This window comes from Canis lupus, chromosome 2 (genome assembly GCF_011100685.1).
Source record: "Canis lupus familiaris isolate Mischka breed German Shepherd chromosome 2, alternate assembly UU_Cfam_GSD_1.0, whole genome shotgun sequence".
Classification (NCBI taxonomy): domain Eukaryota; kingdom Metazoa; phylum Chordata; class Mammalia; order Carnivora; family Canidae; genus Canis; species Canis lupus.
The window spans coordinates 32,919,675-32,935,185 of record NC_049223.1 but is presented as its reverse complement, the minus strand read 5'-3'; the positions used below and the strand labels follow the sequence as shown (position 1 = coordinate 32,935,185).

The window sequence follows — 15,511 nt, the reverse complement described above, 5'->3', positions numbered from 1 at the left end:
GTGCTGGCATTGCTGTCTTTCCTTGATTGAGACCCACGGAGGGAGCGGAATGTTCCAGATCGGGCAGTGGAGTGCGGCGAGGAGGTACCGCGCTGTCAGCTGGAAGCACATGGTCGGCTGCTCTCGGCGACAAGATAAATGAGTTGGCTGGAGTTGGGCAGAGTCTGAGCTTTTCCAGTGAGCGGTCGTGGCGCAGCCGCTTCCCCATGGGACCGAGGCTGAGGGTGCCTTTCGAGCGAGTGCCCGGCGCCAGCTCTTCCCTTTGATGCCCCACAATACCTGTCAGGATTGTGATTTATTAAAAACCTAATGTCTTTCAGCATTTCATTAACATAAGGTGAGACAGTCTTTTGTGGAGACTTTTTTCATTAATTTAGCCGAGTGTTCGCGAAAACTTCACTTGGCCACGGCCCCCTGACAAGGCGAGTCTGCGGAGAAGTCCCCCGTGTCTGCACAGCTCGGCCAGAGGGTGAGGTCCTCAGAGCCTGCGGGGGCCCCTGCACCTGCCTGCGCCCCTCGTTTCCGGGCCGGCCTGTAGATTGAAACTCGGAGTTGAGGGGCGCCCGCAGGGCGGGCTCTGGCTCACCCTGCCCGGGTCCCTGTGCGGCCCGTGTGGTCCCTCTGCAGTCTCAGTGGGACATTGTCCTCCACGCTCGTCCACCTGTGACAGATGGCAGGAGTTCCTTCTCTTACGGCTGCGTAGGAGCCCACTACCTGTCCACATGTCGCATCTTCTTTCCCCATGCATCTGCGACGGCCGCTCTTGTGGGTCCTGGGTCTCGGCTACTGGGAATAGTGCTGCAGTGAACGTGGGAGCGCAGGGTGCTCTTCAGGAGGCTGTTTCATTTCCTCGGGATGTATGCCCAGGAGTAGGGTTGCTGGGTCGTAGGCCAGCCCTATTACCTTCTTGAGGACCCTCCTTACTGTTTTCCAGATTGGCTGCAGCAGCTTGCATTCCCACCAGCAGTGCACGAGGGCTCCCCTTTCTCCACGTCTTTGCCAACATTTGGGTTTTTTCCTTTTTTTTTTTTTTTCTTTTCTTTTGATGGTAGGCCTTCTGGTGGGTGTGAGTGGGATCCTGTGGTTTGGTGCATTTCTCTCATGATCGGTAACGTTAACGGCCTTTTCCTGGGCTTTTTGGCCATTCATAAATCTTCCTGGGAGAAAGGTCTATTTAAGTTCTTTGCACCTTTTTTTTTTTAAAGATTGATTTGCAGGGCAGGGAGAGAGCAAGCGTGCACACGTGCAAGCAGGGGAGGGGCAGAGGGAGAGAGAGAGAATCTCAGGCCGACTCCCCGTGGAGCGCGGGCCCGATGAAGCTGGATCCCATGCCCTTGAGATCATGACCCGAGCCGATACCAAGAGTCCGTGCCTAAGTGACAGAGCCCCCCAGGCGCCTCTCTTTACACATTTTTAAGGTAGAGGTGGTGGTAGTGGTTGAGTTGAATAAATTTTTCTCCAGTGTTCTGATTAAACAGAGTTGGTGTGGATTTCTCTCTCCTTAATTTTCTGCTATCAGGTGTGATACTGGCATGTCCTGTCCAATCCGTGTCTTCGGGTAGCTTCTCTTCACTCCATTGCCTGAGGAGGTTGAACAATACGATGGACTCATTTCTAGTCTGCTGAGGAGAGGCTCGGTTTGCGCAAGTTTACCCTCACAGAGAGGTTTAAGCAGGAGGAGCAGTTAGCAGAGACCCCTGTCTGCCTCCACGTCCACAGCATCCTGTCCGCCTGCCTTGCCGGGGCCTCTGGCAGCGGGACCACGTGCTTGTTACACGGGTGGGGGGAACTCCTGTCTGTACCCTGCAACTCCCTGACGGTCTTCTGAACCTGTGTTCTTTACTTGCAGCACCGTGACATCTGCCGTGTTCACCGTGGGAGATAATGTCGTTTCGGGCAGCGATGACCGCACGGTGAAGGTCTGGGACTTAAGGAATATGAGGTCCCCCATTGCGACTATTCGCACAGACTCTGCCATCAACAGGTGATGAGAGCTGCTTGTTGTGCCTTGAAAAGGGTGCACTGTAATGTGGAGTCTCGTTCGTGTAATGTTAGTGTTTAATAGAGCCTTGGAAAAGTGGTTTAGACTCCTGGGGGAGGATGTTTTGGGGGGAGAGGAACATTCTTATTGATCCTCTAATGCAAATTTAGTTAGGTCCTGTATGCTGACACGTAAGTGTAAAATTAGGCTGGTGCAGTGAGCTTCCAGATTAAGAACGGGTCCCCTGTAGGGCCATGCTTGAGTTCCTGTGTAGTGTGTGCACGTTACGTGTGAGTCACGTGGTCTCTGTGCTCTGATGCTGCTGTTGGGTGTTGCCTGCTGGGTTTGCTAGTGTGTTTTGCCTTGAAATGTGAATGGTGTGGAGTCTCCTACAGGATGCTCTGTAAACTCAGACACGCATGCTGTCACTGTTTTGTATGTAACCCACATTTTTTTAAAGAAGATTTTATTTACTTATTTATGAGAGACAGAGAGAGAGAGAGTCAGAAACACAGGCAGAGGGAGCAGCAGGCTCCACGCAGGGAGCCCAATGTGGGACTCGATCCCGGGACCCGGGTCACACCCTGAGCCGCCGGCAGCCCCTAACCCATGGAACCACCCAGGTGTCCCTGTATGTAACCCAATTTATCTCTTATTTGCAGGATCAATGTCTGTGTTGGCCAAAAAATCATTGCCCTCCCACATGACAACCGACAAGTGAGGTTGTTTGACATGTCAGGTGTGAGGCTAGCGCGGCTCCCCCGAAGCAGCCGGCAGGTAAGTGTGCTCTTGATCCGCATGTTGACATCTCGGAGTCTGTGTCCTAGGTCACCATGGATAGAAACATGCTGCGAGCCCCACATCTGTCTTAAGTTGTTTTTTTTTTTTTTTTTTAAAAGAGAAACTAATTTTAACAAGATGTTAAATTTATACAGGTAGACGAGGTGATATAATTGCAACTATAATCAATATAACGATATTAAAGATTTTGTATTCTTGTTTTTACTTTGGATGCTAGATTTTCATTGGAAATACTTGATGTGTATTTACAGCTCATAAAATTTTTTTTTTTTTTTAAATTTTTTTTAATTTTTATTTATTTATGATAGTCACAGAGAGAGAGAGAGAGGCAGAGACACAGACAGAGGGAGAAGCAGGCTTCATGCACCGGGAGCCCGACGTGGGATTCGATCCCGGGTCTCCAGGATCGCGCCCTGGGCCAAAGGCAGGCGCCAAACCGCTGCGCCACCCAGGGATCCCACAGCTCATAAAATTTGAAGTTGAAAGTGTTTCCCAATCTGAACTGAGAGTGTCGGGTTTTTTAAAAACTTGAATAAGATTGTTCAGTTCCTCACTCTCAGATTTGAGGGGCTGTTTGCACATGTGGTAGTGGTTTCCACGTGGGAAAGCAGACTTGGATCTTGGCAAGTGAAAGTGTACAACTGCAAGTGTGGTAGATGATGAGTATTGAATACGCAGAAGTGGTGGTGTGGACTCTGGGGCCCCTTTGGGAGGAGAACTCACTTCACCCACAACCAGGAGACACCTTTCCAACCAGGTCCAGGACCAGAAAATGCAGCTTTCTCGTGAGTCAGCTCAGCTGGTGCGTCGCAGGGAAGCGGGCCGGTGTCCGCGGTGCTGGCTGGACCGCCCACCAGGTGTCTGCATCCATGCTGGGAGTTGGTTGGTGCTCGGCTTGTGGTGCCAGCTCAGCCCTGCTGATGTGGGATCTCGGAGGGCCATCCGGGCCCCTGTCCTTAGGTAGCTCTGGGGCGGTTTAAAGTGTGGGGAGAGGCGCAAAGTGTGTGAATTACCAGCTCCTCCTTTGGGGAGTGGAGGTCACTGTGATAAAGACCCGTCCTCCGGCCGAGCAGCACCTCTGCAGGCTCCGTGCTCTGTGGGGCCCCACCCCACAGCCCCTGTTCTTTTGTCCTTTGGCCTCTGCAGTGTGTCACTGTGACACTGAGCTGTATGGCAAGCCCGTGCCTTCATGTGTCCCCTGAGCCTGTGGTCAGCGTGTCTGTGCCCCTCAGCGCCCACCACCCTTGCCACCCTATGGCCGCGGCTCTGCTGACCTTTGTGGGGACACCCTGTCTCATCTTCCTGCACAGCCTCACAGTACAGCCTGCAGGCCAGCTTAGCGGGTGAGGGCGGCTTTAGGAACTGTTGACCTAGGGTGTTTTCAGAGGACGATTATGAAGGGGTTCTGTCAACATGGAGACAGCTTTTATTTTTTTATTTTTTAGAGATTTTATTTTCATGAGAGGCACAGAGAGAGGCAGAGACATAGGCAGAGGAAGAAGCAGGCTCCATGCAGGGAGCCTGATGTGGGACTCGATCCCGGGTCTCCAGGATCACGCTCTGAGCCGGAGGCAGATGCTCACCACCCGGGCGTCCTGACACCTTTTCTTTAAGTGGCACCAACCTTTTGTGAAAGGCCTCTCATCTGTTCTCCCCTTTTAGGGCTTCTGTGCATACTGTTGGAAGTGGGTTATTGAACTTTTATTTGAGTACATGTCAGTGAAAACTACTCGTGAAGTTAGAGTATCTAATAGGAGCGTCACACCTGATAACAGGGAATTTCTCATGCTTGGTACCCGTGGAGAGTCTGGTGTGCCCCCACTGCATTGTTAACACGCTGGATCCCCTTGCGGAGGTGCCCGTGTTCCCCCAGTCTGTGTGCAGCGCGTGAGAGGTGTGCCTGAAACAGGGTTGTGCGTGTGTGGCTTCCTGACTTTGGGAAGATTTTCTTCAAAAAAAAAAAAACATGGAGTTCTAAGAGATGCCTGGTGGTATTTATTCCAGGGAAGTGATTTTATTTTTTATTTAAGATTTTATTTATCTATTTGGCAGAGAGCATGACATTTTTAGTTATTTGTAAACTTTCAGCCTTGTTGAGACTGCAGAATTTATTGTGTTTGGATTTGTTCTCAAAGCGTTGTGTTAAGTAGACTAGTCTTTAACATTAGTGAATAGCATGTCTCTGCGTTCTGAGCTGGTAATGCTTCCTCAGATACGCAGACGTGGTTTTCAGTGTCATAGAACCACAGCTGGAAATCCCTGGCTTCTTTCAGCTGCTGGGTTTAAAAAAGGAAACAAAACAACCCTTCTTTGAACTGGTAGCGAGAGAGGAGGTGGCTAACAGCGTAAACTTGTCTTACTTTGGGGAGAGTGTGAGTGGCATTTCCCAAAGTGTGTTTGAAGCAAGGTGAGCTCCGTAGGGTGCTGGGAGGGACAGAGCGGGGAGGCTCACATGCAGGTGAATGTGAGATGTGTACGGCGAGGACACAGGCTCCCGTGGTGGGTGTCAGCGCCCCTGCCGAGGCTGTGTACACTGTGACGAGGGAGGGCGTGGGCTTTGGGAGCCCTCATGCTCACAGAACCTCTTCGGACACGAGACCCAGGCACGTCGGTGCGTGTTCAGGTGGTCCCTGGGAGACGGGAGGCTGGACTCCAAACCTGACTTGGCTTCCAGCTCTGTCCTGGGCGTGTGCAGACCCACGTTCTGGGTGCCAGGGGTTCTCTTTTCCATACCCACTTACTCAGCACTCATCTCAGTGTTTCTACTGTGAATGCCTTGAATTGAGTGATCATCTTTAACTGGTTCCTGTGCAGACTCTCGATTTTACTACCAGTTAGTGGATGCGTTGTTCCCTCCTTTTCTTTAGATTCGTAACGAAGAAGTGATAGAAGGTTGCTCTCAACCCTTTGTTACGTGGCCTTGCACTTGCAGTATCTTTATCGTGTGCCCTGTTGTCTCGTGTAGACAGCACTGTTCACATGGGGATGTTTTTGCGGAGGGAACTTTGGTGTCATTCTTTGGAATGTTTCTTTTACTTAATAAATTTGTCAGCTTCTCCTAATCCTGGTTCTTGTACTTCATTGTGTGATGCCCTAGTAGCAGCAGCACAGAGCGACCTTGTTAACCTGGAACGTATGCACACGTCTGAAGGCACTGCCCGTGTCTCTGTACACGTACACCACGTACATCACATTATAAACTTTGCTAATGATTTGCAATGATTTTTTTTCAACGTCCTGATATTTAGCTGGAATTCTGAAGGTGGCAGGAATTTACTTGAAAAGGCCATTTATTTTATCCTTGTTTTATTTGGTACCAAATATATTTCTCTGGGTCCCTTATTACCTGAGTTAGTTATTTGTTAAAACGGTCTTTGAGGTCTTTTTTTTTTTTTTTAAATTTTTTATTTATTTATGATAGTCACACATTGAGAGAGAGAGAGGCGGAGACATAGGCAGAGGGAGAAGCAGGCTCCATGCACCAGGAGCCCGATGTGGGATTCGATCCCGGGTCTCTAGGATTGCGCCCTGGGCCAAAGGCAGGCGCTAAACCGCTGCGCCACCCAGGGATCCCGGTCTTTGAGGTCTTTAAATGAGTTTTGTTTAATATGTTCCCAAATATTATGTAGCCTCATTAAAAAACTTCAAATTCATCATTTGTTCTTTTTTTCTGACCGTAATCTTACTTTTTTTTTTTTAATGAATCCCAAAGTACTTCCGGTGTGCGTCTCCCTGATTTGATTTGATTATCTGTTCTGACGTCCCTTGCTTTGTCCCCGCGTGCCCACGGCGCGTCACTGAAGCTCGTTGCCATGCGGACTGAAGCTGCCTGTTCAGTTTTTTCCTTTGAAGTCAGTTGTGTTGAGTGGCGTAGTTGTTAACTTGGCTGAGGCTTTATGGTGCGGATGCTCCGGGAATGACGTACTAACTGTGGTTTGTGTGATTGGAAACAGGGCCACAGAAGAATGGTGTGCTGCTCGGCGTGGAGCGAGGACCACCCCATGTGCAATCTGTTCACCTGTGGCTTTGACAGGCAGGCCATTGGCTGGAGCATCAACATCCCTGCATTGTTACAAGAGAAATAAGGTTGCCGGCGTCCTCTGCGACGTAGTTGGCCATGGACCTGTGGACCGCTGCCACTTTTCTCATATTGGTCAAGCCCTTTTTGTGAGAGTTGCACCCTGGAAAGGGCGGTTTGTATGTTCTTTTCTCATTGTACCGAGCTTGCATGAAATGTACAGCAAAATGTATGGTCACATGTCTTATTTTCGTCTCGTGTGTGTGTCGGCACCCTCTGGTCAGTGGACATGAAGCCCCTTCCCTGTAGCACGTCGTGTGTTGTGAGTTCCGGGTGATTGACAGGTGACAGGAGGGCATTACGTTTGCGTGAGTTCAGTGTGAACCTGTGTACTTACTGTGAGGCGTATGCAGTCTGTGGCATTTCTGGAGTAATTAGACATACCTACCTTGTACTGGGACGGGCCCGGGGCTGCGTTTGCAGGGGCTGACAGATGGCGGGCGTGACGGAAGATTTCATGTTTACTTCTGTTTGAGGGTTTCGCATGTGCTGTGTGTAACTCAGCTTCACCTCTGTATTCTGGTATAGTTAATGTAAAATTTACCTGGAATTTAGAAGTTAACAAAAACAATGCCGACTTTGCAATGTTTGGAAAGTTTTTTTGAAAAGAAAATGTTTCTGCTCTTTTTATAGAAAATCATTTCAATCTCCTGAGGTCTCAGATTAGCAAATTCAAAAATAGGATGATTCTCATCACTGATTTCAGATATTAAGCAAAATTTAAAGCACTTTAGTTTATAGCTGTGGTTATAAACAGTTTTTAGAAGTTACAAATGAGTTATCCAGTGAATGTGACTTGAGCTTTTAAGAAGACCCTGCCTGCTACCTGAAGACAAAACCTTATTTATTTTCTACACTTTGGTTTGCATATTACTAAATGAGTTCACTTCCTTGGTGGTGTTTGAGAGCCAACAATGCAAATAAATGAGTACTACCTCAAAAATCAATGTATTTGGAAAACGGAGTCTCACTGTTGCCTAGCTAGAGCACTTTTGACTTATAGCTGGAATGCCGAATTCAGTTAGGAGGGGAAGGAAGACAATCATAGCAGGCGCATCCGAGGAGGAAAGCTCTCACATTAGCTGACAAGGTGGGAGCCGAAACCATGCTTCGCGGGGTACCAAGGTGCTCCTGTTTCGGCAGCTGGGACACCTCTCAGTGCCAGTCCTTTCACTGCCTGGGCGAGCCTGTCACTCTTGCCTTCTTAGGCGTTACTGTCGTCTGGTGTTCGTGAGTTTGTTTCTTGCTCAGTTATGGTTTTGATAAAGAGCCATGTCCGTGTACTGCCCTCCTCTTTTTAAGTCTTTGTGTCCACTTGGAGAGGCACAGAGGGTAACAATGACAGCAATCACGGGTGCCCCCCACTCCAGGTGGTGACAGCTGGTGGAGCACCATTCGGCGAGGTGTGATGTCGGCAGAGCATGCGTGCCGCCCACGGGCCTGCGTGAACGCGCCTCGCCTCAGGCTCCTCTGCTTAGGTCCTACGTGCGGTAGTTCATCTTAGGAGCTTCAGCCCTGAAGTATCTGGAGTATTCTGAAATGACCTACACAGTCTGGAAGGGAAGAAGGGCCAGGAGAAACCCATCGTGATGTAGTTAGAGCTGAGGTTGCCAACTAGACCGAATGACAGACAGATGCTTGTGAGCAGCTGTCTTCCCAAAGCCTGGCACCTGCTCGCGTCACATTGGGAACATGGGCCGGAACATCTGTGTCCCGCCCCCGCTGACCCGAGTGCCCCCTCCCCCGCGGCGGCGCCCCAGCGGCTTTGAGACAGTAAGCTGAGCGTCCGTGCTTTTGGGCTCCTGTTGGATTTTAATTTGAATGTCTGGGTGTCTTAGAATCATTGTCAGGAACACTGAAAAAGGTAAACAAGCAGATCAAACTTAAAAACCAGATCTCTGCCAGATTAAAAACATTTGAAGCTTTTAACTCCCTTTCTGATGTTCATTCAGTGCTCTGCGGCCCAGCGCCCTCCGCGCGGCGCCCGCCCGGCAGCTGCTCACCTCCTCCCCACTCCGCCCTCCCCTCCTCAGGGCGGGCCTTGTCGTGTGTGCATCAGTTCTCAGGATAGGGCACCTGCTGCTCACCTGCGCAGCGGCCATTCAGCTGCTCCTGTGACCTTCATGGCGGTGTTGTCCGGAGTCCCGGAGATTTGGGTTAGAGAGTGCGTGTGTGTGCGTGTGTGTGAATGTGTGGGAGTCTGTGCGCGGAGGTACCTGTGTGGCTCAGATTAAGTCCCGTGATCAGCCACACGCGATCTCATCTGAAATAGTGTTTGGAAATGGGAGTGGTTTTGTCTTATATGCTCACGTGTCCAGAATTTCATTTAATAATGGAAGGAAAATGTGTGGTTACTGGAAAATGTGTACTGATAGAGAACTTCATAAGAACTATGTTGTTGGACAAAACAGCACTCTTCCTCAACCACTGCACATCAGTTTCTGGAGAGACAAAAATTCTGTACATATTTTGGAATTTGAAGAATCCTATGTAAATCATTTGTTGCTTAAATCTGTGAAATACAAGTTTCTTTGGGGGGAGTATGCATTTATAAATGTTGTGTAGAAGCAAGTGTTTTTATTGTATTGATGTAATTGTTTTTAAGTGTTGAATGTCTTCATTGCAATATGAAATTCATTAAAAATCCATGTTCCATAATCACTGTTGTAAAAGTTTTATTTTATCAGGAGTCTCTTTTTTTTTTAATATTTATTTTCAAAAATGTTTTGCTTTGGTTAAATACCGGTAATGGCTGCTAAACACCACAATGATGTAGGAGTCAAATTATAGTATTGCCCACTTGAAAAGTTGTGACTTTAGACTTAAAAGATGAGTTTTGTTCTATTTCCTGTCTGTCCGTCAGGCTAACGTGAAGTGACAGGTAATTACGCTTCTCTATTCCAGCATCACCGCCCCGGCCGTTTCTGGAGGGAGTTAATGATTTGATATAATAATGCAGGTGCGGCATTGTCCAGGTTCCTGAGTTTCGGGAGACGCTTGTCTTGTTCTTAACGACAGTTAAGCTTATTTGAAAGTTTGCGACAACTGCAGTTACAGGCAGTAGGCCGTGTTCACCCCCTGGAGACTGCGCATCTGGATTGGCCCTTCCTTCTTACCCCGTGGGCGAGGCGTGGCAGCAGGTGTGGGAACCTCGGGAGGTGTGGGAGGTGTCCGTAGGTCTCTGCCTGCGGCGCCCCCTCTTCAGACTGATTGGGCTCGCTGCCTTCGTTCAGTCCCCAGATTACTTCTCTTTCTTATCTTAGAACATGTGATGGTTGTCCAGTTTTCACAGTTACATGTAGAAGTTTACCTATTAGTATAAAGAGTTACGGAGGTGGGGCTCCTGGCTGGCTCTGTTGGAAGAGTGTGCGACTTTTGATCTTGGGGTCATGAGTTTGAGCCCCACGTTGGGTGCAGAGATTACTTAAATATTTTAAAAATCACAAAGGCAAAACTTCTATTGCTGTAATTTAATCAGAATGCCTCTAAAATGTGTCTCGCTTACTATGCATAGATTTTTCTGGTTTCTCTTAATTAATAGGTTACTTCAGAAAATGAGAACACCTCGATTGTTCTATGTCATGGGTGGTATATGGTCCGTGTGGTGGGAAGAAGCTGAGAATGAAATCACATGCAAGTGTTGAGTAGTTTGTTTTATTTTATTTATTTATTTTTAAAGGATTTTATTTATTCATGAGAAACAGAGAGGCAGAGAACCAGGCAGAGGGAGAAGCAGGCTCCATGCAGGGAGCCTGACGTGGGACTCGATCCCCGGCCCCCGGGGTCACACCCTGGGGTGAAGGCGGCGCTAACCGCTGAGCCACCCGGGCTGCCCCTGTTGAGTAGTTGAAAGCTAATTTTATGAGAACATTTTAAAGCGTTTTAGTCACAAATTAGATTAGGCAGCTCGGGGGCTGTGGGAGCTGTGTGAGGTGCAGGTGATGCCGGCGGGCTTTGTGGGTTCAGGAGGGTCCCCACCGGGAAACAGGGCCCCTAGCACTCGGCACTGTGCCCCTCGCCCTGATGCGGGCTGTGGAGCAGAAGTCGGGGTGTCTGCAGTTGCTTTGAGCTGCGGGGGGCCGGGAGGAAGGAGCCAGGCCCGTGAGCTCATGTCGCCCTCTCTCAGGGGTAGGGTCTGGTGAACAAGGGTGGTTCTCCCCAGAACTCGGGGTGCTGAGGGGATGACAGTCACGGGGGGGGGGGGCTTTCGAAATGGGCTAATGCCGACAGAGACCTATGGGCTGCAGCGTCCGGACGGAGGGGCTTCAGTTTCTATTTGTCTTAAATACACAGAGTAGGACTTCGAGGGTCACCACAAAGAAGAAAAGAAGGAATGACTACAAGTGATTACTGTAAGGGGGTTGGGAAGTGTAGTAAGTAAGAACCGGAACAGAAGTAGTTTTTTAGTAGTTTTTTTAATAGGTGTAAAATTTTGGAACCATCGCAGTCCATCACCCAGTATTTGAAAATTTTCCGCTTGATGCTAACGACAAAGACAAAAGGTGCCGAGTGGGGGACATCCGACAGATGAAATCACCCATGGAAAGACTTAAAAACTTCAATAAACACATTGAAAGCGGTAAAGTGAGAGACCCCTGTGCACCAACAGGAAGAGGCGATGTTGTAAATACGTCAGTTTTCCCCATGTTGACAAGATGATTTGATGCTATTTCAATGCAAATCACCCCTGAGTTTTTTTTTTTTTTTGTAGAATTGGGCCTCTGATTCCTAAAGTTATGTGAGGCAAAGGGCAGGGATGATGAGGTGCCAATGAAACGAGGGGGAAGGGGGGGAACCGGGGTGCCCCTTGAGCCTGGCAGGGCGGTGGCAGGTGGTGTGCGGGATTCGCTTGGGACGGAGGAGTTGACCAGTGAGGTGGGACACACGTCACGGTGATTCAAGCTTCTCTGAAAACGTCACATGTTTAAAGTCACACGGAACAGAAATGAATCTGGTGCTGCCTCACACCAAACACAGTCCGGGCCGCATGTGAAATAAAAAGCATTAACCTAAAATCTAGAGCACATTTATACGACGTTGTGTTTGTTAGCTCTCCACAGACGATGCGTTGACCGTACTGGGAAAGATGGACACGTTCAGCGATGTTCAGGGTACAGGTTCGTAGCCGTGTAGGACTAGGACAGCCTCGAAGAGGCGAAATGACAAACCGCAGGTGGTCGTGGCCGCGTTCGTAATCCACGGAATTCCATATTCCCACCAGAGAGTCGGGACTGGGCGGCAGGAGTGATTAGGTGTGTCACCAGGGGGAAACCTTGGATAGTCAACAATGAAATAAATGTAGAAATTAAAAAAAAAAAAAAGTTAAGGCAAAATGGAAATGCCATTTCACAACTATTAGATTTGGGAAGGAAGCTCTGCGACGTGGGTTCTGTTGGGACCTACGCGTACTGGCTGGGATATAAAATAGGACAGCAAACAGGAAAGCATGACGTGAGCGGTCGTGCGAGTGCCCCGGGCCCCCGCTGCCCGAGGGGTCTGTGGGCACCCTGCTTGTGAAGCGGGGTGGGTGGGCCCTGTGCACGCAGGAGCAGCTGACCCAGGCTGGGGGTGGACGCCGGGGACCCGAGAGCCACAGAGGACTCATGCCCTGGGGCCGTCCCGGAGCACAAGCCAGCCCTGCCCCACGCAGTTAGGTCCCGTGTGTGGAACATGGGAGAACAAACTCCCCGTCGTGGGCGGTGGACAGTGGTCTCCGGGCGGGCGGTGGCCAGCTCGCACATGCACAGCCCACGCGTCTGTAAGGCGTCGTACGGCTCTTCTGTTCACGGGGCTACGTTACGCAGTTGAAGCGTCCTACAGAAAACGCTAAAGAGGAGGAGCTGTTGCAAGGGTGGGTGAGGGCATATGGTGATCAAATCGGGGAACTGAGAGATTTTTGCCCGTGTCAAGGTCGGGCTTCTTGCTTACCCGTATTTTACTCACTTCACGCCCTCGTCCCTCTTCCACTTACAAACACGCAGCTGTATTTTTCTGCGATGACCGATTCCTCAGCGTGTATGTTCCGTGGGAGGGAAGACAAAGCCAATTTTGTTCCAAGATAATGTTCTCGGAAAAAATACCCACCAAGGAAATTGTCAAAAGGCGGCAGCGTTCCACGGTGTCGAAATTGTGTTGTTTTCAAATACATTTCGGAAATCCCAGCTTTGAAGTGGGAAATGCAATAAGCATTTCATTTACCAGGTGTGATCATAAAGCAATAAAAGTAGCTTTCTTATGTTGCTCATAAATTGGGACTGAAGTAATTTCAAATCCAGGAGACGGTCCAAAAACCATATTGTGTAAATGGCCACACACCAGAACAAGCACGTTTATTCTCACAGTCTGTGTTTTGGTGGAAGCAGCGCTTATTTGTCCAGGTGGGTAAGTTGTGGTATATCTGTTAAAAAATATAATCATTTTTTCTACAGTGCATGTGTGTTACAGAGGTCTTGTAGCTCTGAATTAATTTTCAATAAATAAAAATAAAATTGGGACGCCTGAGGTGGCTCAAGTCCGTTCGGCGCCCGACTCTTGGTTTCAGCTTGGGTCCTGATCTCGGGGTCGTGAGCTGGAGCCCTGCCCGGGTCAGGCTCCACGCTCAGCTCGGCTCCCCCCCCCCCCCCCCCCAGATAAATAAGATGAAGAATAAAAATCTTGGGGTAAAGTCTATTTTTTTTTTTGCAGGGACAAAAGTAGTTGTAGATGTTCTGTAATCAACCCCTAAGTGTTACATGAAGCTGATGTGATTTTCTCTTAACAGCGGCTTCATTGCGGGATAACTGACGCGACGCCCACCGAGCGCACATACAGTGTAAAGTGCGGTAGGTTGTGACATATTCAGCCACGAGGTCCCCAGCAGTCACCGTCCGCTCCGCCCCCCGGGCCCCATCTCCGGGGACCGCCAATCCGCTTTCTGTCGCTAAAGGATGATTTGCATTATCTAGCATCTCGGAGCAGTTCACTCGCAGCGTGGGCCCTGATCGTTGTCCCTGTCCACCAGAGCTGTGGGGGCCTAGGCCCTGTCTGGTCATTGCCGAGCGTTGCAACAGACGCCCGCGCCCCGTGTGCGCCCCATGTGCACCCCACATCCCTTACGGGCTGGCTGCGCACCGGCAGAGGGGCCCGCCGGAGACTTCTGGTTTCTGCCCTGACCCGTCAAGAGCCCGGGAGTCCTGCCCTCCCCCTGTCTTCCTTCTTAATGACTAAAAAAGGCGGACAGACTCCCGTCCAGGCCCCTCAGATCCGTCAGAGACTTGAGGTCGGGGTCGGGGACACAGGCAGAGGCCGAGAGTCACCGTGTGGAGCGGAGGCTGCGCAGCAGGAGTCAGGCGCTGAGGACGGGCAGGCTCCCATGGTGAGGATCAGAGGGCCCCCTTCGCGCCTGGGGGGCCGTGGGCAGCATAGTGCCTCTGGGTTCGCCACTGAGCCGAGCGGCCTCCAGCAGGGACATCGGCTCCTGAGAGAAAGGCCTCCCGGAGCCACCGCCTGTCCCACGGAGGGGACGGCGGCCGAGAAGTGCTTGAGGTCCCCGCCCAGGGCTCAGGCCCCTGTGAAGTGGCAGCGGGTGCGGGTGCGGTGGGAGGCAGCTGCGGTAACGGGGCCACCGTGGGAGGACAGTGGGGACGGTGAGCGGGGCACCTGCAGAAGTACTGGGCCCAAGAACCCCTAATGGGAACAGATGCTTTGAGAGACCCGACCCGGCCGAGGGACAAAACCCCAAGAAGGCTTTCCGGTTCATCAATAGAAACTTCCCAGATGGAAAAGCAACGAGAAACCAGAGTTAAAGAAGCAGAACAGGACGCCCTGGCGTTGTGGGGCAATCGCAAGAAGGTGTGACACACAGGGGACAGGGAAGGGAGCAGGAGAAAGATTTGAAATATGCATCATTGAGACTTTTCCAAAATTAATGACACAAACCAAACCACAAGTCAAGGAAGCTCAGGGAATATCCCAGGTGAATAAGTGCTAAAAGGTCAGGACTGTGCACGTCAAGTGAAAACTACGTGACATGGGGCCCGGCTGGCTCTGGCGGGGATCTCGGGGTTGAGAGTTGGAGCCCCTGTTGGGTGTAGAGATTACTTAAAGGTAAAATGTTTAAAAAGCAAGCAGACAAAAAGTACTGGAGGACACTAAAGACAAAGAGCAGATGTTGCAAGGAGCTAGAGAAAGCACACTCCACCGACGGGAGCAGTGATGGGAAGCACGCAGGCCACAGGAGAGCGGAGCGGAAGTCTCGAAAGGTCAGAGCCCCAGTCCCAAGTTCTGTGTCTGGAGAAGCTACCCCGTGGGGGTGAGGGAAAGGACAGCGTCTCTCCAACAAGCACAAACGGGAGCATTTGTGATTCATCCTGCAGCCTGCAGGGTTTCCCGGACTCGCCTGCTGTTTGTTCTAGCAGAGTTTTAAGTAGATCCCGTCGGACCCTCTGCACAGGCCATCCTGTGACTTCCTCGCCTCACCTTGCTGCATTGGTGGGAGCCCAGCGCGGCATCGAAGATGCCGGTGGGCCCCTCACCCCGTCTTGCTTCTGATGCGAAGACACTCGTGTTTTGTCATGAGCTTCCGCGTGAGCAGTGCTTCCACATGCGCTTGCTTCCTTGGAGGGACTCCTCGTTGATTGTCGAAGGGTTTTTCTCCCAAGTGCCATTTTATG

At 50.4% G+C, this 15,511-nt stretch overlaps 1 protein-coding gene across 4 annotated transcripts in view; it reads left to right on the top strand.

Annotated features, from left to right (window-relative positions):
* Nucleotides 1-13,767, top strand: part of WDR37 (WD repeat domain 37) — a 58,189-nt gene extending 44,422 nt beyond the window's left edge. For 2 of the 4 annotated variants that reach the window (XM_038530222.1, XM_038530221.1), the window contains 3 exons: nt 1,850-1,984; nt 2,644-2,758; nt 6,736-9,519. In XM_038530222.1, the coding sequence (XP_038386150.1) occupies nt 1,850-1,984; nt 2,644-2,758; nt 6,736-6,867 (382 nt within the window). In that variant the 3' untranslated portion in view covers nt 6,868-9,519. Of the gene's footprint in view, nt 1-1,849; nt 1,985-2,643; nt 2,759-3,090; nt 3,268-6,735; nt 9,520-13,620 lie in introns of those variants that run through there. The other 2 variants (XM_038530223.1, XM_038530220.1) reach the window with 2 other exon arrangements.
* Nucleotides 13,768-15,511: the final 1,744 nt, after the last annotated feature.